Source organism: Myotis brandtii, unplaced genomic scaffold, assembly GCF_000412655.1.
Source record: "Myotis brandtii unplaced genomic scaffold, ASM41265v1 scaffold1186, whole genome shotgun sequence".
Taxonomy (NCBI): Eukaryota; Metazoa; Chordata; class Mammalia; order Chiroptera; family Vespertilionidae; genus Myotis; species Myotis brandtii.
Window position 1 is genome coordinate 262,664 of NW_005354120.1, and position 990 is coordinate 263,653.

At 56.5% G+C, this 990-nt stretch overlaps 1 protein-coding gene across 1 annotated transcript in view; it reads left to right on the forward strand.

Annotated features, from left to right (window-relative positions):
- Positions 1-697: 697 nt before the first annotated feature.
- Positions 698-990, forward strand: part of DLD (dihydrolipoamide dehydrogenase) — a 35,075-nt gene continuing 34,782 nt past the window's right edge. The window contains exon 1 of the mRNA XM_014530869.1: positions 698-875. Coding sequence (XP_014386355.1) covers positions 837-875 — 39 coding nt within the window. The 5' untranslated portion in view covers positions 698-836. The remainder of the gene's footprint in view (positions 876-990) is intronic.

A 990-nucleotide genomic window follows, 5' to 3' on the forward strand; every position in this document is an offset into this window, starting at 1 on the left:
CTGGTGAAGCCAGGCTGTGGCCACATCCCTCACTGGCATTGGATGTGGGGTTGGGGGCGGGGAGGGGGCGTTATAAAGCTGTAGTTCAGACCAAAGGCTTTGACCTCAAAACTACAGTCTTCTCTCCCTTGTGAGATCTCAGGGGTATTGTTTAAACTCGCAGGGCCTCACCCAAGAAGTCGAAACACTCGCAGTGATGTCAGTGATTTCCAACCGGTGTGCCCTCACTTTTAAAACACGTCGCACCTGACTACTTAGTCAGGGGCACTGACCTCTTTCCCCTTAGATTGTCAATTTTTTTTTTTTTAAAATGACAACAGCGAACACAACAATAGTGGTCCAGCGTGAATGAATTAACACTATACTTAATTTCTGGCGAGTTGCAGAATTTTATAATGAGTTTGCGTGTGCCATGGGATGGAAAAGGTCGAAAGCCGATGCATTGTGGTGTGAAGATGAAGAGAGGGAATGCCTGGAGAGTGCTCAGATTCCCCAGCCGGACACAATCAGGAGCTTGTCAGACAAAGGTCGGTCTCGCCTGTGTATTTACCTCGCCTTCCCAGTAGATCGCATTGCAATTCCCCACACTTCTTACCCCCACCCCCACTGATCCCTCCATCCCCTGCTGCCACAAAGCACTACGCTCCTTACGACAGTGTCGCACGCCGAGCCTGAAAGGAACGGCTGTTCCCGGCGGCCGCGCTGGCCAATCGCGCGGCTCCCAGCCAATGACGTCACTGCGCTCGTGCATGCGCAGGGCGGGGAGACCTTGGCGAGGCGGCGGAGGGGCTTGGCGGAGGTGAAAGCGGTGGTGGAAGGGAAAGTACGGCGGCAAAATGCAGAGCTGGAGCCGGGTATACTGTTCCTTGGCCAAGGTGAGGGCCCGCTGGGTGGGGTCGTGCTGAGCCAGAGGCACCGAGGGGCGCGCTGACGGGTCCGAGACGCAGCCTAACCGTTGGGAGCGGGGGAGGCGGGCGGCCTGGGTGGGGC